The sequence below is a fragment of the Pleuronectes platessa genome, chromosome 12, assembly GCF_947347685.1.
Source record: "Pleuronectes platessa chromosome 12, fPlePla1.1, whole genome shotgun sequence".
In the NCBI taxonomy this organism is placed as follows: Eukaryota; Metazoa; Chordata; class Actinopteri; order Pleuronectiformes; family Pleuronectidae; genus Pleuronectes; species Pleuronectes platessa.
The window spans coordinates 2,249,662-2,273,316 of record NC_070637.1 but is presented as its reverse complement, the minus strand read 5'-3'; the positions used below and the strand labels follow the sequence as shown (position 1 = coordinate 2,273,316).

At 40.6% G+C, this 23,655-nt stretch overlaps 2 protein-coding genes across 9 annotated transcripts in view; one reads left to right on the top strand and one right to left on the bottom strand.

Moving 5' to 3' along the window:
• vps8 (VPS8 subunit of CORVET complex) overlaps positions 1-23,655 on the bottom strand; it is a 75,041-nt gene that overhangs the window by 30,984 nt on the left and 20,402 nt on the right. For 7 of the 8 annotated variants that reach the window (XR_008341471.1, XR_008341470.1, XR_008341472.1 and 4 more), the window contains exons 2-18: positions 20,717-20,785; positions 19,320-19,450; positions 18,626-18,722; positions 18,366-18,398; positions 17,807-17,861; positions 9,726-9,850; positions 8,348-8,434; positions 8,145-8,212; positions 7,701-7,854; positions 7,540-7,599; positions 5,820-5,927; positions 5,140-5,220; positions 4,735-4,905; positions 4,019-4,093; positions 3,667-3,702; positions 2,470-2,560; positions 21-67 (exon numbers count right to left, since the gene is read on the bottom strand). Coding sequence is in view for 4 of the 8 variants with exons in the window: in XM_053435719.1 (XP_053291694.1) it covers positions 21-67; positions 2,470-2,560; positions 3,667-3,702; positions 4,019-4,093; positions 4,735-4,905; positions 5,140-5,220; positions 5,820-5,927; positions 7,540-7,599; positions 7,701-7,854; positions 8,145-8,212; positions 8,348-8,434; positions 9,726-9,850; positions 17,807-17,861; positions 18,366-18,398; positions 18,626-18,722; positions 19,320-19,450; positions 20,717-20,785 (1,488 nt within the window). In the remaining 4 variants the exon portion in view is untranslated. The remainder of the gene's footprint in view (positions 1-20; positions 68-2,469; positions 2,561-3,666; positions 3,703-4,018; positions 4,094-4,734; positions 4,906-5,139; positions 5,221-5,819; positions 5,928-7,539; positions 7,600-7,700; positions 7,855-8,144; positions 8,213-8,347; positions 8,435-9,725; positions 9,851-17,806; positions 17,862-18,365; positions 18,399-18,625; positions 18,723-19,319; positions 19,451-20,716; positions 20,786-23,655) is intronic. The other variant, XM_053435720.1, reaches the window with a different exon arrangement.
• LOC128453077 (DELTA-stichotoxin-Hmg2b-like) lies at positions 13,276-14,912 on the top strand. Its single transcript, XM_053435723.1, has 2 exons — positions 13,276-13,388; positions 14,122-14,912. Exons 1-2 carry the CDS (start codon positions 13,321-13,323, stop codon positions 14,546-14,548), a joined length of 495 nt encoding a protein of 164 aa, XP_053291698.1. The 5' UTR covers positions 13,276-13,320; the 3' UTR covers positions 14,549-14,912.

The window sequence follows — 23,655 nt, the reverse complement described above, 5'->3', positions numbered from 1 at the left end:
CAGTGCTTTTCTATCCTCACCTTGTCAGCTACCACTCCCTTCCTTTTTATCGGATCTCCAAACAGGCCTGAAATAAACACAGGTCACATATCATTCTCATAGCATTCTCATATCGTCTTACTATGAACCACACATTTTTTATGTGAATACATTTATATTCAAATCTCTAAAAAATTAACAGCATTATTTTATTTTCAACAAAAACACTGATATGTTTTCATATGTGTAATGTATTCAAAACTCAAAAAAGGACTAGAGTGAATATGCACAGCAATGGTGCCTGGATCCCTGGTTAAAGAAAGGGAGAAAATTCCTGGATCTAACTGGTAATCCGGTTCAGCTACAAAATTTAATTGGTTCCTCCTTTGTGCGAATCCGGATCATGGGGTAAATTCAAGAATTTTACGTTATCAAAACTCCTACACTAGCTGATGACTTTGTAAATAGTTCATCAACCTCGTTACAAACCCTTGTCACTGTCGCCCTGCTAAAAAGAGATTATTTTGCCCAGCTTGGAAAGATAGACTGTTAAGTTACAAGAAAGCAACATGAAATGCCAGAACCTCCTATTATTCATTGCTCATCGTAGAAAATAAGGCTGAGAGTGAGTCATAGCAGGGCGGCTGTGGCTGAGGGATAGAGTGGTCGTCCTCCAACCTGAAGGTCGGCAGTTTGATCCCCAGTCTTACCCATCTGCATGCCGAAGTGTCCTTGGGCAAGATGCTGAACCCTGAATGGCCCCTCATAGAACAACAAAGTGCTGCGGATAGATGCACTGTATGAATGTGTGTGTGAATGGGTGAATGTAAAACTGTACTGTAAAGTGCTTGGAGTGGTCATCAAGACTAGAAAAGCGCTATATAAATACAAAACCATTTACCAAACCACAGCTCTATTGATTCGTCTATTCCTCTAACTCTAAGCTGTAATGACTTAAAAAACTTCTTTACAAATAATATTATAACATTCAATGAAAATCACAGAAGCATTGTAGTACAAGTACAGAAACCTTAGATACAACTGAGGCAGCAGATTTATATTTAGACTACTTCTCTTCAATAGATCTTTAACTTCATCATCAGGATCATTTTTGGAGATTTTGTGTCAAATGAACAAGGCTGATTTCTCCTGGGGTTTGTTGATGAAGTCAAGTACAAAATTGAATTAATCAGTTACGACAACAACCCGTCAGAAATACACCGACTGCACGTCTGCACTGAGAGTCGCATTCAGAGATCCAGTGCCGGAGGAGAAAGCCCATTAAAGATACCTCATTCCCATCAAGCTATGACCACTGTCACAATGCTCATTGCTGAACAACCCCGGTTCCTCTAGGACAGGGATTCCCAAAGTGTGATGCGTGCTCCAAGCTGCGTCTAGGGAATGCACAAGGGTAAAAATGTAATGGTGATCTCCCCACCTCCCTCTCCTTCTCCCTCTTGCTGCAGGCTGAGCCACCTGCGCTGCACTTGAAAATCCTCTTTTTTATCCATATCTTTTTTTGAGCCTATGCATGTGCCACTCTTTGTTCTTTACGTGGTGGCTCGTGTTTAACTTTATGGTAATTTGATTCAGTTTAATGATGTTCTAATTTCCGTAACTGCTGTTATGTATGGTTAATGGTCAATTAAATTTGATGAGATTTTTCTTTAATGCGGCAGAAAATATGACAGCATTTTTTCCCTATGTTCTCTCATGATGGGCAAATCTGCCTCTATGCCTGTGCGTGTGTGCTCGCCGTCCTCTTTGCTCTTTAAAAGTGACGGCTTGCATAACTTTGTTTCATTCGAATGTGAGAGTGCATTGATGCGATCTCTTGATTATTTTGTTACGTGTGTTCTGATCATTTGTTCATGATTAAAGACTATGCATTTAATGCAGCTATAAATAGGCTCTGTTGTGCTTTGTTTTTGAAGGTGTGGGGAATTGGGGGTGCGTGAAATCGGTCGGGATGTAGAAGGGGGTGCGTGGCCTAAAAAGTTTTGGAACCGCTGCCATAGTAGACACAACAGGATACAACATGAGGTTAACTGGCACCAGACCACGGTCTGCAGAGTACCAGCCATTAGGCAGTCGATTCTGCTATTAATGACTGGGCTGATGTCATAACCGGATTTCTAATCTCTAAATGTGCCTTCATAGAGTTACTCATTCAGTCACTCCTTTACTCATAGATTAGTTGCCATTAGCGTTATCACTGCACAATCCTACTTAAACATATTATCTGCCACCATCACCAAAATGACCACCTTTCTATTTCATTGCTATTATTGCTGTTGATCATTTACTCCATTTTGTATCTTTGTCAAGTTTTCGACATTTCAAACATCTTCTTCCCAGGAGATATTAAGTCTCATTAATGAGTCTGATTATTAAATCAACTATATAAAGTTGCTCAGAGAGGAGCTGGTTCATAACAAATGCAAATTCATCAGAAGGCTGCAATTGTGTGATATGTTTAATACCCACCAACCACAGCTTTAGCAGTTCCCTCATGGAAAGACCAGGCCAAAGTGAGCGCTTCAGCAAAATGCTCCTGTTTCAGCAGACAGTCTAAACGCTGGACATAGACAGAGACAAGGGGAGGACATGGGTCAGAGAGAGCAACTTTAGGTCGAGTTATCAAAACTGTACAATCTCCATCACAAGTATCATTTTCCTTTTCAGAGAAAAGGGATAGAGCAGATCTTGCAGGAGTGTCTGCAGTCTTTGCTTAAAGGGTAATCATGCCTCCCCCAATATATGAAATATATCATATATATATATATAGATATATAGATAAAATATATAAATTTGGCCCGTACACATCTGGTATTAACATGTGTTTTTTTGTGATCCGACCACAAGTGGATAGCACAATGTGTCCACATTCTTTTAACAGTTTGAACGCGAAACCGTCCTTGGTCACATATGAAGGACCTCTGCCTACTCAGCTGATGTCCTCTGACCTGCTGCAGTTTCATTATTAATCAAACGTATATATTTTCTCTTCTCCTGGATTTGTTTGTGACCACACAATCAGACATGTCCACTTGGAATCGAATCACAAAAACAAAATGTTAATACAAGGTATGTATAGGGTCATCTGATAGTGGCACTTATACGGCACTTACATGTAGTAAATTATAGTTAGGCTTGAAGCTAATGTACTTACATGATTCTTACTGTTCTGGGTTTGTACCCTCATGGTTGAATGCACTTATTAGAAGTCGCCCTGGATAAAAGCGTCAGCTAATTTAAATGTAATGTGATGTAATGTAATTAAAACAGACTCTGCATCAGATCCTTTCAAAAGTTGAAATAAAGATAAAGATAATAATTAGAGTCTTATGTGACCATAATGTCACCCTCATCAAATGCTGCTAGAGCACGTGGCATCTATTGCACTTCTGTCCGTCCTGGGAGAGGGATCCCTCACATGTGGCTCTCTCTGAGGTTTCTACGTATTTTTACCCTGTTAAAAGGGTTTTTAGTAGTTTTTCCTTACTCTTGCTGAGGGTTAAGGACAGAGGATGTCACACCCTGTTAAAGCCCTATGAGACGAATTGTAATTTGTGAATATGGGCTATACAAATAAAATTTGATTGATTGATTGATTAATGTAACACTGGACCAATCACTTACTGCTGATTTGTATGAAACTACAGTAATTACTCATATACATACCTCTCTCCAGTTTCGTAGAGTCATAATGTGAGATGACTGCAAGACAACACAATATCACACTGTTAAAGAAGGAGAAACCCCCGCAAAACCAAGCTTCCTACTTGGTCACATCTTCCAGAGAGACAAGTCTAATGCCTCCTCACTTTGAGCAAGTCATGTAAATTCATCGCTGATGACATATCAGAGCCGGTCAGTGTGATTTAGAGGAATATATTCCTGCACTTTTCACTGCAACGCTAGTCAGCACTTACTTTTCAAAGTGGTCATCAACAACTAATGTTAATCAATTTGCAGTAAAGGTCAAAGACCTTGTGCACACACAGGCAACAAGTGCAATAATGAAACACATCACCTTAGTGCCCAAATAGACGATCTGTCCTGCATAGCTTGAAACCGACTGGTAGCAGGCCTTCTCTCCAACTAAAGCCTGAAACACACATAAACTCTTAGACTTACCAGGAAGAGGAAAAGAACAGATGAAATATTCAGAGAAAGAGAAAAGTTGACCGATCCTGGCAGTCGAGTAAGGTAGCCAACAAATGGGAGATAATAAAGAGGTCAAGTGAGTTGACAAGATAGGAAGTGTAGTGTTAGAACAAAGTGAGTGATTCACTGTGATGGCTTTCTCACTAGTTTTAAAACCTCCCTTTTCACCTCCACAGGAACCATGTTTACTCATCAATCACATCCAACTCCAACCTCAGGATCTCACAACATTAACAGACAGCAACAGGATATCTCTGTTTCATTTCCTTGTGTGTGAAAATTGAATCTGCAATCATCAGTCTAATTGGCTTTGTTTCACAGATCTTCAGGTTAAAGAGTGACTTTAAATTATCTAGATTAGATCCTGGTTTCCCAGTTCTCTGAACTTTTGGTTGAAAAGGGGTACACTAGACGGAAGGGTTAAATACAACATCCTCAGCTGTCATCCCTTACCTTTAAAATCCAATCCATTATCGCTAGCACTTTAAATTAAAGAGCATTTATCTTAAACTTGACCTCTGCTCCTGAGCCAAAAAAAATTGAACTTTGACCTCTGATCCTGTATCAGCTTTTCCCTCTCACCAGAGCCTGGGAGACATTCCCTCCAGTAGCCAGCGATTTGAAATGTCGGCTGTTATAGACCAGTTGCACCTGCTCCAAGTCCAGCATCTCCAAAATCTCCTGACTGGGCCGGTCCACAACGTGCAGCTTTTCATGGCTGTCTACCAGGACCAGTGTGCGACTGTTGATCCACTGCAGAGACACAGAGAAAAGGGGAGAACAAGTCATGGATGTCCCCTCTTCAACTGTTAATTTCTGCAAAGACATTTTCTGTTGGAAGTGAAAGTGGCCCAGATCCAGAGCTACAAGGAAGCCGAAACAGATCAAGTTCAACAGGCGGCTCTAAAGCACCTGCTGAATATAGAGTGGGGCAGTTAAAGGGGGGGGCACTGGGAACGGACCCACTGTCTTGAGTTAGGAACTTACACTCAGGCTGATGATGTCACAGCTGAGGTGGAGTTGTCTTTGTTTGATGACATGGATGGTCCCCATCTCCTCCTTTTTAACCTGAGCATGCAGTGGTGCAGAGGAGAACATTCAAACATGATAAACTGTTATTCCACACTCATCATTTCTCTCAGGATATACTGAGACAAGCATCTGGATATTTTTATATAGATATATACTGAAGCTGTAACTCAATCATTGCTGCTGTTATTACCTCTGCACAGGAGGTTATGTTTTCATTGTCAATTGTCTCTCAACAGCATCTTTGTGGTTCTCAAAACACGCACTTGTTATATATTAAACATTACATAGCATGTATTGTGTACTTTCATGATATAACTTTGTTATAATGCTTCAGATGAAATAATATTCCAGGGTGAGAAGCTGTAACCTGCATTGGAACAGATTACATTCTGTCATCTCATTCTGACAGTCAAACAGTAATCACACCTGTGTTTGCATGTTTTACAAATGAAGGCTGTCTGTGGATTGTAAATCAAACCTATAGAATTGTCAGTGAGTGCACACCGAAACAGACACTAAATGAATTGTGATAACTGAAAATATTATTCATAACGTTAGTTTCAAATCCCAGCAGAGAAGAAACGAAGCTTTAAACAGAGTTGTAGCTAAATTGAAGTTAAGATTTGAGCACATACCAGCAGGAAGTGGACGGTGTCTCCTTTACAAAAAGCCAGGATAGGGTTGACTGTCTTCTGAACAGTAACAAACTGCCAGGCCAGCTGAGGAACGCTGGATGGATCCGACTGATGAAACAATGCATCACATCAGTTACTCTTCATTAACCTTTTAAAATTATGTTCCAAATGCTTTTTTGCTTTGGCTTAAAAAACTGCTCAATGTGGTGCTGCACTGTTGGTTGAGATCACTGTTCAACAGACATTTTCCCTGATAAAACTAGGAGGAGCAGGAATAACATGACATAAAATAAATAAGATTACAGTGAGCCTGCAGTAAAATTATGAGGACTTTGGAACTGAGACAGGAATTTTACAGTTTGTTGAAAATGTGCTGAGCGACATGTTTTCTTATTTGGTGGTAATCTGATGAAATAAAGCATGCAGCAGAATGTTTGTTGTTGTGGACATTTTTTACATTTGCTCCCCTCTAGGGCAGCTACTGCACCCCAGGCTACTGATTTTACTTTCCCTTTCTCTTTTTTCTTTATGAACCTTTTGAGGGTTATCTTATCAATATTTCTATCCCTTCCAGCTTTTCTTAAGGACTTCTTTCCTTGCATGACCTCAGCAGCTGCACTCTCCATCTCTGCGAGGGGTGTTTGGCCCCAGGTTGTCTTCCTGGTGTAGTGTCTTGGCATGATGGCTTTTCTACAATGTTCATGACATTAAAAATAAAAAATACATAATGTAATATAACACTAGAATATGTTTAAGACTAAACTTAATTTGTGCTTCATTTGTTTAACTTGTGCTTAATTTGTGCTTCATGGTGGGGTAAAGTGAGACAGTGTCTCACATTACCCCAGAGCTTTGGTCCCACTTTACCCCACAGCCACCATTTTAGAAAAAAAACATCTTTTAGCGATTCAGGCTAATCTTCAGCTAGCATCAATCACATGGATTTATATGTTGGACGTTCATCAACATGTATGATATAAGTTTTTCTACCTGAATCAATTTGTTTTTACACAACGGTTGATTAAGTTCAAAGCAAGAAAATGTACTTTTACATGCAAAAAACCCTAACCCATTTTTGGGATAAACCATACTTTCCACAGCACCAGCACCAACTTCTCCTACATGGCAAGAGGGGAATGGGAGGGGCGTGAAAACATAATGGTCAAATGACCACAAATGTGTTCCTTTGCCTTGATACAGGGGGTGTCTCACATTACCCGATGTACCACATTACACCGCTCTCCCCTATGTGGCACCATGTCAGTGGCAATTGGTTAAATTTGTGATTTAGTTTTGGTTTCATTCTTTAACTAGCTAAGCAGAGTAGAGAAGTTTTCAGACATGAACATAGACTATTTGCAGAATTGGACTAGGACAGGAGATTATCCGGAGTTCAGTGCATATCTGAAAGCAGCTTGAGTCTAGTGTTCAAGTTGTTTATTAATAGGAAGGTCGGTTCAAGTGGCCACCATTATGCCTTCATCTTGTCCATATTGATATGATGATTGACATGTTCATAATCATGCCACACAGTGAGGCCTTTATGTTGAAGCATGTCCTTGAGTAAGACACAGAACCACAAATTGTCAGCTACCATTAAATCTACAACCCTACTTGGTGTGAATTCCTTAGCTGACACTAACTAAAAACATAATAACAATCTGTGCCAACCTGCACCACTTATTAACAACAAGCTGATGTAGCAGAATGAAAAACAGACCTTGTTGTAGGGAAAAGTCATCCAAACTTTCAGGGTGGGCTTCAGGCCAATGACCAGAATCTGGTGAAAGAAACACAGGAGGGTTTCAAACCCAAAGTTAAATAGATAAGTAAAGGACAAAGCATGCACTGAACAGAGCTGAGTGTGTGTGTGCTGTGTACTTTAGTGAGCGAGGCCATGGCCAGTAGAGAGTAGTGTGTGATGGGATGGTCTCTGAAGTCTGGAGGAGCATGCAGAGGCTCAATACAGCAGACCTCCCCTTTAGAACCACTGAAGAGACATCGAGAGTCACAGGTGCGCATCCCCATTACTCTCCTGGAAACAAGGAGGAACATATATCGTTACCAGAAACTAAAAATCGACCTCACAATAATCAAACAATTTATTAACACAAAATGTGTCTTTTGAATCATGCAACGATTTCTAACTCTTGCTAGTTGCTAGTCTGTTGTGTCTTGGATAAAGTGTTTGTGTGAATATTGTTTCTTTAATGAAGTTTCACATTATAAGGTTTGTTTTGCTTCAACTTTGAGATACAGTTTTCACTCCCAGATGCTCAGACCACTTATCAGAGTCTATAGAAGGAGGCTGGACCACTCAGTTACCTGAAGGCCAGCTCAAACACTGATCCTCCACTGTCATTGCACACTGCAAGAGTTGGGTCATCTGTGAACTAAACACAAAAACAAGGAAAGAATAACAAGTCACCGAAATCAGATCCAAACCAGGAAGCTCCCAGAGCACATTCTGTGTGTGAAACAGTAAATATTTTTGTCATGGTTATGTTATGTGGATGGTTTATGTGTACCTTAACATGCAGTATAGCTGTCCCTGGAGGATGGGCATCGGTGATAGTTCTCAGCAGTTTCCCATTGGCTAGATCCCACATTGTAATCTAGTTATACATACAGACAGAGAGACAGACAGACAGTTCAGCACTTGAAGCAGGACAATGTGTTGGATATTTAGTTGCTCAATGGAATTCCTCTGCCTCCTTTAGTGATACCAATACTTATAATAAATGTAATTTGTTTGTCATGATTGAGGCAAAGATTAGTCAACTGAAAGTGCTGCTCTGCACCATGGAAACTATATCATTAGCTGCAGTGGTGTAGTGCAGGGTATACACTGGTTAGCAGAGTATACTCACTTGTTTTTCAATCAGCCAAATGTATACCCACTTCTAAATAAGAGGATAAATATTTCAGAGTAAGTCAATCAAAGGCAGGACATGTCCGTGGTTTTCCAGAGAGGAAATATTGCCTAGCCTTTACTTGACCTCCTGGTTAACTGAACACAATGAAAAACAGCCTCTAATGAAATTCAATCGTCAAGTGAACTACCCAAATATAAATGTATTTTCAGTAGAAACAACCTTGTGCCACTTCCTCGGTTCTGCAACTCAGGTAAAGATTAGTAGTTCAATGTTTTTGACACCCACACAATAATGAAGGGGAACATAATATGCATAAGAAGGCTTATGTGATTCTGGAGAAGTTTCTCAACCAAATAGACTCACAAGCAGCGATGGTGGCTAATGTGGATATCTGTCCAAACACAAACACTATTGCACACAATTTAATTAATCAGGGACTTTAATCTCAGATCATTTCTATCTCGCACATTTCAGAATTTATAAATTCAAATTTTTCCAGTACTTTTTCTTCTCATAAATGGATGGATTTGCCGCACTGTATTACTCCCATTCCCCCTGGCTCCATCATATTGTTTTTACTTAATAAGGCCCTAATATTTTGTTGCACAGTCATGATCCATTGAGATTCCTTTGGTAAAATAACAGTTGTGAGCTCTGACAGGCTCAGATGTAAACCTAATTAGATTAGATTCAACTTTATTGTCATCGCACAGTACAAGTACAATTACAACGAAATGCAGTTTAGCATCTAACCAGAAGTGAGTATTGTGCGTATTTAAAGTGGAATGTAAATAAATATGTATGATCAAACATGTCTTACAAAACCATATATAGGCACAGAAGTCAAAGAGTCATCAACCATCTCAGAGTGCCACAAGCCCTCATCAGAACAACTCACTGTATTCAAAGCTTCAGTGGAAACCATGTCATCAGTGTCCTGCTTACACCCTATTAAACAATTTAAACTAATCAACAGAGTCAACAAGCCTTTGATTGTGGTCTTTGTGTCTGAGTACACTGTACACTGTACCTGTCCTTTGGCAAATCCACAGAGAAGTCGTGAGCAATCGTGGTTGATGCTGAGGGCGGAGACAGCTCCAAACTCTGCCCCAGTTGTCTTGGTGCCCAGGCAGAGTCGCAGGGCCTGGTTGGTATCTGGAGAGGGAGATGAAAGACATTTACCCCTTGCAGCAGGGTACACATGTATGGATTATAAAATTAATTTTGAAAAAAATGAATCTTTGTCCAAGTCCTCAAGTTTAACAGTGAAAAAACAGCATATCAACAAAGGCACAACACACTGGAAGCAAATGAGGAACTGGAGGAAATATCCAGCTCAAGGAACACAGCATGCACCAAAGTATCTCAGCCAAAACAAAATGGACATGAGCTTAGACAGCTCAGAGCCCAGAAAATATATATAATGAACAAAATTAAATATAGGCGAGCCATATGACAGGGATGTTCATACCTTTTCCTGCCCAGGCATCATCATGTCAGCAATATAAAGAGACATGGGTCAGCCCAAGCCAAACCACATCACAGTTAGAGTCCTACACTCTGTGGAGACCAGCAGATCTCATATTTCAACATTTACCCCTGGAAATTACAATAAATCTACAAAAGCATTTTATGTTCACTCACACTCTCTTCTTGCTGATGCTGCCTTATAAAAACTTGAAAGCTGAAAATGATCTCCATATTTTGCAACATTGTAGACTTACATTTATTTGTTCATATGTTTAAGAAAACATTTAGTTTCTACAGTAACTGTCTATGCAGCTTTTTCACAGAAAAAACCCAAACTACTATACATGATACCTTGATGCTGAAAAACCATCCACATACTGAGATTCTAAAATGTGAGTGTGTCTACACAAGTTAGTCCTCAGCCCCTGGCTCTCTCCTGCCTCTTCTACCTGTTCATGCTGCGCAGGCTGCTGGTTCACAGGTCTGACACATTCTCTGTTCTTTATCAGTCAATGACACTGCCACTAATAATCTCACTCGTGTGACTGAGATGATGCTGATGAGGCTCTTTCACAAAGACCACTGCTGCTAACTACATCAAGCCCTAAGGGTGTACCTAGATGAAACTATCACTATAAGCTGCACTGATGATATACTGTCATTACTGCTGTCCTTTATGTTCTTTACATTAAATTACATTTAACTGATGGTATTATCCAAAGCAACTTCCAATTAATGCATTCAACATCGATGAGGGGCCACTCGGGGTTCAGCATCTTGCCCAAGGACACCTCGGCATGGATCTGAGCCGCTGACCTTCTGGTTAGAGGACAACCTCCCTACCTGAGCCGTCCCCAAATGATTTAAAGACACAGCACTGATCGAAAGACCCAGTGAATGTGATGTCAGAGCTTTAAAAGAGAAATGTTGTGAATACTGATTGATACAGCATCCAGTAGCAATGACTGTGTGTCATGCCCCCATATCAGAGTTAACAGTTACTGGCAGCTCAAAATGGAAATACATGACGACAGCCTGCTCTCTCTGGTTAAGGACTTCTCACCAATACCTTTGACAGTGCCATGGCCAAATTTATGGTCATGGGGAGGTAAATTATCATTGGACGCAGAATGAGTAAACATTTTTATGAATTACTTGAGCTATAAACAAACTTCAACTTTTCAGAGATTGATTTAATACTTTAATACTTTTCTTCCTGTTGAACAACTTGAATTGTTATTACACCGTGGCCACAGATTTTAAGGATTACAAAGACTTCATCATTCTGACAAATACTAATGTACAGTAGATAATGTAGTTACTGAATAGTTTGGGTCATCTCCGATTCACTGTGCGACTCATGACTGAGATAGCTCCTCCTCATATACTTTTGTTTTGTTACCCTAGCAGATCAATAGGTCCTTTCCCTGTTGACGTCCCGCCTTGTACAAATACCCTCAATTACCCGCTTTAAAAGATTTAAACAAACAAAAACCTAGGTTGATGTAATCAGCCTAATACAATCCTGCCGTGCTGATAAGCTGTCGGCGAGGTCCGGGAACACAGGTGAGCAGGGAGCTGAAACCAGACAGAAGATAAGGATGGAGTCAACTGGGGCCTAAAGTGGCTGATAAGCTGGTTCAATAAAAAGCCACTGTGTGAGCACCCCAAGTACAATGTGACTTCGTCCTAAAACCTGGTGCAACAATCATTTCAAACAACCGCTCCTGCAGACCATAGAAAGGTAGGTACTTCGGTTTTCACTTTAGTTTTGATGGTTAGACAATAGACATCTTTACTTTAGTGTGGAATGATGTTGCTATCACCTCTATGCTATACAAGTTTAGTTTGAATAACTATTTCTATTAATTAATTTTTCTACACAACTCATCATCAGTCTACAGGTAATTGATATTTGTTTGTAGATTTCTTTTCATCACGTGTTTTAGGCACATTTTGTCAACTCCATTATAAATTTGGAGATTTGGCTCAAAATGTTCATCAGATTTTTTCACCCATGAATGAATTCAGTGGTTGTGAATTAGTGATGTAGCTCCTCTGCTTTGGATCCACCAGTTAAAATGTCCAAATTAAACATTAATATAATTAACCATGACAAAGAATTTGCCCAATAGCATCTTGTGATAACACCCATTCAGTTTGTTGAGCCATCCATAAAATTATCATCTAGCTTCAGATGAAAGCAGGGATAGTTATGGATATTACTAAGACTAGTAGAGCAACAGTGATGAAGACATAGCCGCTTCTGCAAGGTTAAGTTTGTCAAGATTCTTTTGACTTTACAGCAGTAGATCACATGAAAGAAAAAAAGCAAATAATGGCTTGCAAGCATGTATAAAGAAACACAGTTCACTGATCTTGCTTTATGTTTCTGACAATGACTGATTTACATAGTTAGACATTTCATATTATTTCATTCACCCAGTTATGCAAAGATTGTAGCTGACCTCCCTATACACTGGGTAAGTCACGACAACGACTCATTCAATGAACCTGTCTAATTATATTTCACACACAAACAATATTAACATCAGATATAATCCTGGTGAGATTGTGGAAGAATATGAAGATTTCTGTCCTGACACAACTACAGGTTCATGGAAACACTGACTCAGGTCTGTTGCTTCACTTCCTTTACTGTCACCTCCCACTTGGCAGAGCTCCCAAGGCTGTATCTAGTTCCAGACTTCTTGAGAACCACATGAAGGTTACTCAATGTTATTGCGTGAAAAAAATAGATCCTTCTTGTCCAAATTCCATTTTGATCATATCCTTCATTCAAAGTATTTTTATGATTTGATATGACTTTATTAGATCTTTATTTTAAAGTTGCCCATGTACATCTTTGTACTAACTCCTAATCACAACCTAGATGACTGAAAATCTTCAAAGACAAAATTACACGACTAGTAGTTTAGTGAGGTGTCTTATTTTCTTTGTGTTTCCCCTTCAATCCTAAATTGATGTATTTTTATATCCAAAGCCATTAGTCTGACTCCTGTAAAACTGTGACATGACTATCAGCAAAGCACAGATGATTGCTCTCTGCTTGAGAGATACTGCAATCCCTGAAACAGTTGTGTCCTGTCTCTAGACGTGACTCTTCCCCTGCCACCACTTCACACCTCATCACGATGCCTCATCGCCACTGCGCCGTGGAGATTAACAACAACTCCAGCTCCTACACTCTGGCCAACCCAAGGTGATGTGTTGCTCATTTTCTGACGTACATTTTAAACCTGACGTAAGCAGTTCACTGAGTAATATTTGGTGAGAAGCATCCCCAAACTTCTTTACTCTGGCCTTTTATTTAGTGAGCAGCGACAATTACATGATGTCCCAAAAAGAGTTATCAGTTTTCGGTTTTACATGTTTACCTGCTTGTTCAAACTGCATCGTGTTGGGACACCCTGTGGGTGTTAAAGTGTGTCTGAATACTCACATACTCTTTTGTACATTAAAGTGCCATTATTGCAACAGTTCCTGAAGTCCAAATAAGTCCATTCTTTGAGTCATGTTCATGTAGGTGGTGAGGAACGTAATTCACGTTCTTTATTCTGTGTATCTAAATACATTTTTAACCTAAGCTACCATGAGCAGCTCAGATTTGGTCCACAGAGAAATTAGTTTCCCAGTTTGGTGTAGAATGTCTTTGGCCTGCACCATCACATCCTGCAACACTGCACTGGAAAACCACTGACTGACTTTACTAAGGCTCCTGTAACCAAATGTAATAAGTGTTGGCTGAAATGTTCAGCTGTCCACATACTTTTGGACATGCAGTATATTTTAATTGGCATTTGACATTATGCAATAGTTTTGACTGCTTGTGGGTGAACTGACAAACTGTCTCTCATTAGTCTAAAACTGATGGTTTGACTTGATACAAAAGATTTATGTCGGACCTGTCTGACACATTGTGGTTCTGTGTTCAGGGTGTTCACTGAGAGCGGCCACTGTGCGGTCCCTCTGCCACCCATGGTGGGTCCCTGCTCTGCTGGCAGCGCAATGTTCAACAAGACCACCGGCTGTGCAACTGGAGCCGTCGGCGTCTTCACCTACGACCTTTTCAATGCCGATCTGAACGACTACAGCCACGTCATGGCTGTCATGTATTCTGTGCCCTATGACCGGATGCTCTACTCCAACTGTTTTGCTGTGGGCATCTTTGAAAGAGGAAATGACTGCGACTACAATCTGTATGATAGTATGTATAATGGAGGTGAAAACAACTTTGTAAGAGCAAAAGCTGACGGCTCCTGCATTCCTTATGAGGGCGATTATGTTATTGTCAGTGCCTCCATGTCTGACTCAGGTGAAGCAATCTTGAGGGTGGATATCAGTGATACTGTCATGTACTGAGTTAATAAAGATCCAACTGTTATAATGTAAACTATACTGTAAACCGACAGTGAGTTTAATAAAATAATCCAAGAACCTCAATCAACTGTGGTGTTCATTAATCAAAACACTTCAAGTATGAGTGTACACTGAATCCTAGTTATTGGATGTGTGATTTTGAAAAGCTGATCCATCAGATACTGTTCTCTTTTGCATTGTCCATGTATAGATACAATTCACCTGTATGGGAATTTGAGCTAATGCAGATTTAATTTGGCTGATGATACCCCCTAATACACACAGGTCTAGTTGATGGGGCTGTTTCTTATGGGTTCCAGTCTATAAGGTTGGAATTATATCAGTTTAAAAATTCAAACCATTTGTAAATGAGGCGGTGTGAATAAAATCTGTAAAAAAAGGATATCAGAGTTTCTTAAGCTGATTTCGGACATGCACCCAACTCCAGAGATCCTACGCACATTCTCTGGATGGGCAGTAAGTTTGAATGCAAATGTCCAAGTGAGAGCCTCCAGACTTTCTGCGGACTTTCTCCAGCCAGTCCCCAACCGAAAAATCCATAGGAGCCATTCTGAGAACACAGCAGGAAATGCTCTGCAGGATTCACCACGAGCGAGTGGGGATGTTAGGGAAGTTTTTAACACAAGTAAGACACAACAATTAAAGAAACATCAGAGGGAGTATCTCCTGCTTGTTCATGTGTGAAAGGAAACAACCGGAGAAAGTCCAGACCCAATTCTCCAGAAGTCATGTCTAAAAACGGCTTTGGCCTGGCTTTTTAAACCTGAATCTAATTGGACAGCACAACACAAACTGAAACTGTCCTATTAGAGGGCAGATGGTCCACTGACAGAAATGTAGAGCAGACTCTGAAGATGGAGGACAGCATGGGCTGATCTGTCACATGGGAGGGCTTCATTATATTTCATGAAGCTGCTCAGAATAATAATAAATATCTAATGTGGTTTGAATGTAATAGAAGAGTCCACAATGTTGTCCTTCAAAATCTACAACACTTTTCAGGACCCACAGTGGAGATGATCGTAGCTGAACCCCCTGCCCTCTGATCAGACTGTCATGATCTAAATAAAATTCAGATTTAAAGATAATAGTCAATACTTTTAACTTCAGGTCTCATGCAAAGTGTGGGAACTATGAGTGTTGAGTTTTATAAGCAATCAAACCTGTTTTCAGATGTTCACAAAATCTACTTTTACCAGTGTCTGTGTCACCACATTATTTGTTCTCTCTTTTTTTTTCCACTGAGACAAATCTTTTCTACTCAAGCACAAATGGTGCTTAATTTTACAAGTTTACAAAGATTCAGTAAAAGCTTCTAACTTGTTCACTGTACAAGCTTAAAATCGGTTTGACCATAATTTTAGGCCATCATGACTGGACAGTTTGATGCACCTGGACTGATCTTTCTATATTCAATGATAATAATAATAAAACTCTAGTATGAATCATATCTTGGGTTTAACAAGCCTAATCCTTAAAACAGATACAGTAATTGTTGTAGGCCATTGGTTCCCAAACTGGGGTACGTGTACCACCAGGGGTACGCGAAGTGCTTTAGGGGGTACGCGGGAAAATAGTTGATGTGCGTTTTGCATAGCTCACCATCTTTCGTGTCCTATCGCACTTAGCTGGAGATCGAATGTCTGACGGGGTACGGGACTGTAAAAAGTTTGCAATCCACTGTTGTAGGCGATACAGTAATTGTTGTAGGCGATTTTATTATTATCTGTGGATCGCGTATCAGAGATCGTGATCGTAATGGTGGATCCTGTATGGTGGATCCTGTATCGTGCTGGCTGATCGTGATAATAATGGCGGATCCTGTATCGTGTTGGCATCTGATAATGGTGGTGGACCACGATTGAGGTGGCAGCTGATGGTGAATCCTGATGGCGCTAGTGGACAATGACTGTGGACTATAGTGGCTAGTATAGTAGTTAAAAGTTAATTTTTGAGTTTTACCTTACTCTTGTTGAGGGTTAAGAACAGAGTATGTCACACCTTGTTAAAGCCCAATGAGACAAATTGTGATTCGTGAATATGGGCTATACAAATAAAAAAAAGATTGATTGATTGACATTGATAGACTTAATGTTGGCGTTTCAATTGGTTTCATTTGGTGTGTAAATCAACCCACTCATTGTTGTAATCACACCCTTGACCTTGTTCTAAGATATGGTGTCAAATTTGTTGATGTTTAAACATTTAAACAACATTTAAACATTTAATATTCCTCCAACACAATCCCACACAAAACAGACCACAACATAAAATCCTAGGATTTCCTGGTGTTGGACGACAAACCATCATTTAAAAACTCATTTTCTAGATGTCTATCTACTAATAGAAATAATTCCAATGACAAATAATGCAATACTAAGCCCGAATATCACAGAGATATCCTTTAAAAACTTTAGTTCCCCTATGATCTATGATTTGTCAATAGCACTGCAAACTATCTACAAGTAGCACAAGACTCTATAGAATCTCTAAGGAAGAATCTTGTAAAACATAAAAAATGTGCTCCTTGTTATAATTCCAACATGCATGAATTAAAGCAAGACTTAAGAAAACTAGAAAGGTAGTGACGCTCCAATTATTGTGATGCAATTCACTCAGTCAAGAAATTAGTACTTCACTGAATAAAAGCAACAAAAACTGATATATAACCTGCCCTATCCATGAGAAAGTTGTTAGCTATACAGCTGTGTGACTTTCTCCAGAACAATCATGTACATGAAGACTTTCAGCCATAGTTACGACACATTTACCACATGGCCTAGTTTATTCTTCTATGAAGGATTAATGCAGAGCCGACAATTTAACTGATAAGCACGAGCTGGTCTTTATATCACACAATTGTGACTGAGGGGATTGTGTTGGATTTGGACTAGTTAATGATTAACATTATTATGGCTGAAATGACTGGAGACACAGAAAAGAGAGAACACTCGAGGATATGATTGATCTGAATCAAACGGTACTTCTGTAGTTTCTAGAGAGATGCATGTCAGGCTATGATGCAGTGTAGGCAGCTACATCAGCATTTATTCAACACAGAATTATGAAATGGCTTTTAGCCATGAAGAGTCTGTAGTCTTGTTCATCAACTTCATGTTTTTTAAAACAACAACCTATGGAAACTTATTTTAATTTGAAATAACCTAACCACACTTTTATTTGCATTGAAAAAATATTTAAATGAGATGAGTCACTGTGCATGTAGGAGAGTTAACTCACCAAAAACCAGAGCCAGACCATGAGACGTCCCCACAGCAATCACACCTGACACTGTCTGAACACAATCAAATACAAAATAAAACAATTTTCAATAAATAAGACAATATCAAACTTTCTGCCTCCACTTGCACTCACACAATTCAACACTACGAACAGACTGACACAGACACACATGTGGCAATATTCTCATTGGGCTGCATTTTTATTAACAATCATATCATGCGTTTACCCTCATATTCTCTTTCTTGCTTTTTTAACAGATAAGAAGAAAGTTCTCTGTAAACAGGGTATCCCCTTAGACTAGAACCTTACATGTTGCTTCCTGTATCTCTACAGTATTGTTTGTAGTTGACAGAAACATCAAAACAGCCCCATAGATGGTTACAGACATCTGAATTGATATTTATGTATCTTATAGAGCATGAATAAGGTGTACACGGCCATTAAAGGTCATAGAAAGAGAGACATAATGGCGTCATCAAATTCGTCTAAAAATAACTCCTTAGAACACTACATATCTTTGTTCAGTTGATTTAAAGCTGAATAAACTCATACTCACTATAGCAGTTGGCAGTCCAGCATCCACTTTATCCTAAATAAAAGATATACATTTTGTATTTTTTAAAAACTACAATAAACAAACGTCCAAAACTGATGACAGTCTTGAAATACAAACAAATTTTCTCACACCATTGAAACAAAATCTGCAATGGTACGGGAAAAGGAATCTGATGATCTTCCTAAATAAACACAGATAGGTAAGTGTGTGTGTGTGTGTGTGTGTGTATGTGTGTGTGTGTGTGTGTGTGATTGTCTCACAGCAGCTGAGACGATTTGTGCAGAGATTCCTTTCAGCAGGCTGTGTCGAAGAACAGACCCATGAACTGTTGCATTTAGATCCACCATCCTCCTTTTTCTTCACACATGAACACAAGACAGACACACACAAACGCACAGAAAGAAGATATTTTATTTCCTTGTGCAAGACAATGAGATACACAATTCACATCCTTTAGTAAGTGTGTTTTCTTTGGAGTACCAAAGAGAAATGGACCAAGGATAGAACCATTGGGCATGCTTGGGCTAGGAGCCCTTGTTACGAGTTTGGGTTAGTAGCTTGGGCAAGGAGCTTGGGTTAGTAGCTCTGGTTAGTAGCTTGGGTTAGTAGCTCGAGTTAGGAGCTTGGGTTAGGAGCTCTGGTTAGGAGCTTGGGTTGAGCATTCAGTTATCGTTAAGATTAAGGTGAGAGGACAGGTAATGCATTACATAAATAACTTTTTTGTGTTTGTGTGTCTTTGTGCGTGTGTGGGCCAGTGACAAATGAAGGTTTTGGCCTGTGAGCATCTTAGTGTGTGTTTGGTGTTTTGTTGGAGGGGAGATGGTGTTAACATCAGTGTGTGTTTGTGTGTGTGTATGTGTATGTGTATGTGTACGTGTGTGTGTACGTGTGTGTGTGTGTGTGTGTGTGTGTGTGTGTGTGTGTGTGTGTGTGTGTGTGAGTGTGAGTGCATGCCGTTTGAGATGTGCAGGGTCTCCACTGTCCGAACTGGCCAGAGAGGATGTGTCACAGGAATGAGCATCCATGTTATCTGTGCTCAGTGTGCATGTGTCTTCCAACATAAAGGGCTCCTCCTCATCGTCCAGCTGCAGACACACAGGATGACGAAACAAACACAGCTCAGCTACAAGGTTATTGTCAGTTTATTGAATTTGGCAGTTTTTCAAAATAATAATAAACACAAACCGACTCTAAAGTGACATGAGGGTGGGCTGATGAGGGAACCTGACAACCTTGGATATTCTCTTACTAGATAAGAATTGATGTAGATGCCAGGTGCAGAAAGTGAAGCCAATGCAGACGTGCCTGGAACATGTATTCTATAAAATGACCAGCAGAGGGCGACTCCACTGGTTGTTTCTATAGAAGTCAATGAGAAAGTAACTCTACTTCTCACTTGATGTATAACAACTTGATTAATAAACAGGGCGTGGAAGTGCGATTTACAGCTGGCACGGTCCAATGGATGCTGGTGGCAGGTGGGCATCCAATGTCGTTGAGCTCTGAATTAGGCTCCACATTAATATATGGTTTCAAAAAAGAAGATAGCGCTGCACAAAATGCCAAACTGTGGCTTCAAAACAGAAGCTCACAAACCAGTGAATGGCATCATTGTGGGTTGAAACTTGAATGTAACTGAAGATAGGACTCTACCATTTTCTTGTCTTGACTTCCACTGTTCCACTTAATTGACATTCCAGACAACAGATTCGGGTTAACTTCATTTTTTGACCCTCAGTCAAAAAATGTGCTCAGTGCTCTGAGCACCAGGTCGACAGATTTACTCCTACATATCATCCCCCTCCTCTCTCACATACATTTCCCATTTATCTCTGTTGGTCTCTCTCCTCTCTCTTATCCACTGTCCCTCTTCTCTCCCCTCTTTGCCACCCAACAATCCTCTCTTTCCCATTGCTCTCCGCTCACCCCAACCGGTCAAGGCAGATGGCTGCCCACATTGAGTGTTAGTTGTCTTCCAGTTAATGAGAGTTTTTTTTATCTCCACAGTCACCAAAGAGCTTTTTCATTGTAGAAAATGTTGGGCTTCCGTGTAATTTTTTAAGGTTTCGACCTTACTATATGAAGTGCTTTGAGATAATGTATATAATGTTTTGGCTCAATACAAATAAAATAAAATGTCTAATTGAATAGAATTTCACTCTCTGAAAAGGCACAAAGGCCCACATAAAAAATAAAAACAGAATGTGGATCGAAAACATTTTTTGTGTGTACAGTTTAGACAGAAGAAAAGAAGTTAATCAGCTAATCAAACCTGATTAATATGACTTTGTAACTAAAGTGTAGTTATTCTGTTGACAGTGTGTGATGCAGTACAATCACATGTACTTGACCTCATTAAGGATGCTCTCCAGTGTGGGAGGTGTGTCCACTTGGGGAATGTCAAACTCCTTATCATCGATCTGAGAACAGAAGTAAAATGAAAACAGAAGTTAGAAAGCTGTATTTGTTACTCTGTTGTATTTGAAGTCCCTTTGTCTGTCCTGATGAGGATGTGTTTTAACACCAGTTCATCACCACTATGTACAAGTTCCTGAAGTGATTACCCAGTCAACACTAGGGTTGGGTACCGAGAACCGGTTCCAATACAACCGGTACCTACCCAGACCGAAATGCAACGCAGATTTCGGTGCTTAATTTCGGTGCTTAATTTCGGTGCCTGAGCCAATTAAAGACTGAGGTCTTCGTTCCTCCCGCCTTCCGTCGGGCCCCCGCATGAGTCGGGCGCTGCTGCCGGTGGACAAACTCTTGTCTACGCGCTGCCCGAAGCATGCGCCGGCCTTAAGGCCGATTTATAGTACTGCGACTGCAACTGTGGCTGGCCACGCAGTTGCATCTACAGACTTGTTTTGGTTCATAGTTCCCCAAGGGTTGCGCGTGTTGCAAAGCAATTCCCCGCCAGAACACTAGGCGGAGTAACGTGTTAAGTCGAGGACGACCTTAGAGACGCTTCTTTCTTCTTCGTCTACTGTTTATTTACATCGCCACTGCGGCTCCTCAGAGCCTTTTTCTGGCGGACAAATCCGCCAGTCAGTAAAGGGTTATACAAGTGGTCATACTTTTGGATCTCCTCTGGCAAACGCTCTTCTATCTGGTCCATATTCGTTCTTCTAAATCTTCCGTGGTTTCTGCCGGTATTATGGGGGCATGAAACCGGAAATGCAACTCCGGAAAGGATGTAGTTAGCAGACCAATCACAGCCTTGCGACTAAAAACAGCAAGGCTGTTGAAGGCCGATTTATAGTCGGTTTTTACGCAGGCACGCAAGCATGCAAGACACGCAACATGCCTCTTGCGTGCTTGCGTACCCCCTCTTGCGGCTTGCGTGCGTCCGCCAAGTTTTTTAACAAAGCTATGCGAGCCTCACGCAGCCTGCAAGGCTGTGATTGGTCTGCTAACTACATCCTATCCGGAGTCGCATTTCGGGTTCCATATTCCATGTGCTCATGTTGTTTCTCCCTCTGTTTTGCAGCGAATTCCCATCTCTCACAAAGTCATCGAGAAACGACGACGGGACCGAAATAACCGCTGCCTAAACGAACTAAGGAAAACAGTACGGGTGGTTATGGCAGCGAACTAGGCACACGTGTTTTGTGTGAGCTCCCGGCAACTTTCGATTAAACTCCTGGAAACTATCCTTTAAGATCACAGACACGAACACCAATCGTTTGATACACCTCTCCAGTATACATATTCGCTATCATGCCGATGAAAAAGACAAAGAACGCCGCTAAAGCGAATTTTTCCCCAACCGAGGAGGACGACAAGGTGGATGCTGGCAGTCAAGCTAGCAACCTAGCTAGCAGCTCTGCTGGCTCAACAGGTAACACGAGCCCTATCGCTACCCTCCCGTCAGAAGTAGCGGCTGCTGAAACGGTTCATAACTTTGATGTCATTCAAAAGCTTGACTTGATAAGAAATGACATTGCCACAAAAATTGACGGAAATCTTAAGGCAATTCAAGATGTTCAGAGGGATGTGCGGGATTTTTCCGGTCGCATGGATGAAGCAGAGAATCGCATTAGCGAGGTCGAGGATGCAGTTAACTCAGAGAAAGGCAAGACTGAAGCGCTGATTAAGCAAGTGGCTCTCCTCACAAACAAGGTCGATGAGCTCGAAAACCGCTCGCGGAGAGCCAACCTCAGGCTGGTTAACCTGCCCGAAAAAGTGGAAAATAAGAACGCAGTTGCTTTCCTCGAGAAGTGGCTGCCTGAAGCACTGGGACCTGCAACCTTTCCTACAGCACCGGTCATCGAGAGCGCACACAGACTCCCCGGTCGGACACAATCTGATCGAACCTCTTCACCGAGAGTCCTTATTATGACATTTCTGAACTTTCAAGATGCAGTCCGAGTTATGCGAGCAGCCAGGGCTAAGGGCAAGGTTATTTGTGAAGGACAAGAAGTAATGTTCTTCCCGGACTTATCGGCGGAGCTGCACCGACAGAGGAGGCGTTTCGACGAGGTAAAGCAACAACTGAGATCCCTGAACATTCGCTATGGAATAGTGTACCCAGCCAAGCTTCGTATGACGATCAATGGACAAACACGTGAATTCATCTCCGCAGCAGACGCTGAGATCTTTGTTCAGGGCATACAACGCGACGAAGACGCACAGAAGAGGTAAAAAGGATCTATGGAGACTCTCATTAATGACAGGCTCCATTTATTATTATTATTTTTATGATAATAGCTTTTCTCACGAGGTCTGATATTTTTCATTTAGATAAGCAGACAGGTAGACGGTCTCCATAGTAAATATAAATGTCACTTGTTTTTCGAGCTCCTCTAGAATTACAAGGTAAGAGAGGATACTTTGTTAATAAAGGTTCGGCAGTGAAAACTATTTTTATTTTATTTTTACTTTTGCCAGGAGACTCAGAAGTCTCGTTTTGTTGTTTTATAGTAACACACCGACGGCTTTGTTTGGTTTAACTGCTCCCTTGCTTGCACTGGATCAGTTTGTGCACTTAACCACATCCAAAGGTAAGGGGGAGGGGGGGAGGGTACGTGAGGCTGTCCTGTTCGTGATGACGGCTGAAGGGGTTTGTGTATGGCAGAAGAACTTTATTTTTTCCTGTATATGTGTTTTTTTTTGTTTTTTTGTTGTTCTTTGTGTTTTTTTTTTTGTTTTGTTTTACATTCATCCATGTACAATGGCACACTCTTACTCACACGGGTAAGAGTGACCGGTTTGTTACTATATAGATAAGACAATTTTTGGACAATCTGGTTTATCATCAGTTTAAGATGACTACGAACAAAAATCTAAA